The sequence below is a fragment of the Grammomys surdaster genome, unplaced genomic scaffold, assembly GCF_004785775.1.
Source record: "Grammomys surdaster isolate TR1022 unplaced genomic scaffold, NIH_TR_1.0 573, whole genome shotgun sequence".
NCBI classification, from domain to species: domain Eukaryota; kingdom Metazoa; phylum Chordata; class Mammalia; order Rodentia; family Muridae; genus Grammomys; species Grammomys surdaster.
Genome location: NW_021604992.1, coordinates 208,458 through 210,181, shown reverse-complemented (window position 1 = coordinate 210,181; position 1,724 = coordinate 208,458). Strand labels below are relative to the sequence as shown.

Genomic DNA, 1,724 nt, shown 5'->3' with positions numbered 1-1,724 from the left:
ATACTGACAAGAGCCAGATATAGCTGTCTCCTTAGAGGTCTGCCATAGTCTGACATACTCAGAGGCAGATGCTCACAGCTAACCATTGCTCTGATCAAGTGGTTTCCAATGAAGGAGTTAGAGAGAAGACTGAAGAATCTGAAAGGGTTGGTGGCCCCATGAGGAAAGCAACAACAACACTGGATGATTTTAACTGCTTTGTCAAAGATCAAGTGCCCATAGGTAGGAGTGGCTGGGTTAATGTACAAACATCCTCATAGAAGTAGGGGCAGGGAGAGAATTCCAGCAGGGGGAAATAAGAAAGGGGAAAACATTTGAAATGTAAATAAAGAAAATATCTAAGGGAAAAAAAGAAAGGAAAGAAACATCAAGGAAAACAACATAAGCCTGGAATAAAACCATGAATAGGAGATGATCTTCATTTTAAACTACTAAATGTATCCATTAGACTCTGAAAATTATGAAACCATGTAAGTAGAAGCCAAGTCATTTTTAAATCTCAACCATACTTCAGGTAATCAGAAAAGGGATAAATATTCTAAGATGGCATTGGACCCTGTTCTTATGACCAGGTTTTATTACAAATCTTATGAAGTCACTATGATTTGCATAAGTACTTCTTCTTCTCAGTGTTCCTGTGCCTTAGAGTAATATAAGAAGTTCTTTCTCACAGGTATGTCATGAGTCACACAAACTCAGGGAAAATTTGAAGATGGTGTCCATACCTCAGTTCCTTGGACTTCTGCTATTCTGGATTTCAGGTATTACTGCTTGGACATGGCAATAAAGTGGAAATATTATTTAAATGTGAAATTTTCCTGCTTTATTCAGCAGCCAGCACCACATGGGATTTGACTTCCTATTTAAAGAAACTGACACAATGAAAGGCTTTTATTTTTCTAAGTAGATTAGAAGTGTCTTTCATATTCAATGCTGTGTCCTACTAATATTTTTTCTATTTTTGCAGCATCCAGAGGTGACATTGTAATGACTCAGTCTCCAGCCACCCTCTCTGTGAATCCAGGAGAGAGTATCAGTCTCTCCTGCAGGGCCAGCCAGAGTGTTAGCAACAACCTACACTGGTATCAGCAAAAATCACATGGGTCTCCAAGGCTTCTCATCAAGTATGCTTCCCAGACCATCTCTGGGATCCCCTCCAGGTTCAGTGGCAGTGGATCAGGGACAGATTTCACTCTCAGTATTAACAGTGTGGACCCAGATGATTTTGGAATGTATTACTGTCAACAAAGTAACAACTGGCCTCTCACAGTGATACAGACCATAGCAAAAACCACTAGGAAAGCAGAAGTGTGAGGTTAGGCTGCTTTAGCTATTTCTGTAAGTTCCTCAATCTTCTTCAAAGTGTTTCTCAGATGCAGCTAGGTATGAATTTAGAGAAATATGTGGGATGAAAAAGTCCCAAATTTCTGCTTGACTTTGGATTTCCTTCACTGTATTTTAGCAGGAGAATACATAGCCTACAGTTTTTCTTGTGTAATCAATCATCTTTCAGTGTATAGCAACCAGAAAAACTTTTATCCTGGATGTACAGAAAAAATGATTGATTATTCTATACCCTTATAATTGTTGGAAATTCAGATGAGGCATAGTCTAAATATATAGCAAATTGTTTACTCCTGTCCCACAAAGACAAGAGAGCTTTTACTCAGATATTCATGACTCTAGTGCAAAGTTCCCTATGCATATTTTATAATAGGTAAACA

At 38.4% G+C, this 1,724-nt stretch overlaps 1 gene segment (V, D, J or C); it reads left to right on the top strand.

The window, feature by feature from the left end:
• Window positions 1–655: 655 nt before the first annotated feature.
• On the top strand, window positions 656–1,314 carry LOC114633272. The segment is given in 2 exon segments: window positions 656–761; window positions 968–1,314. Coding segments are annotated over 2 exon segments (396 nt in total).
• Window positions 1,315–1,724: the final 410 nt, after the last annotated feature.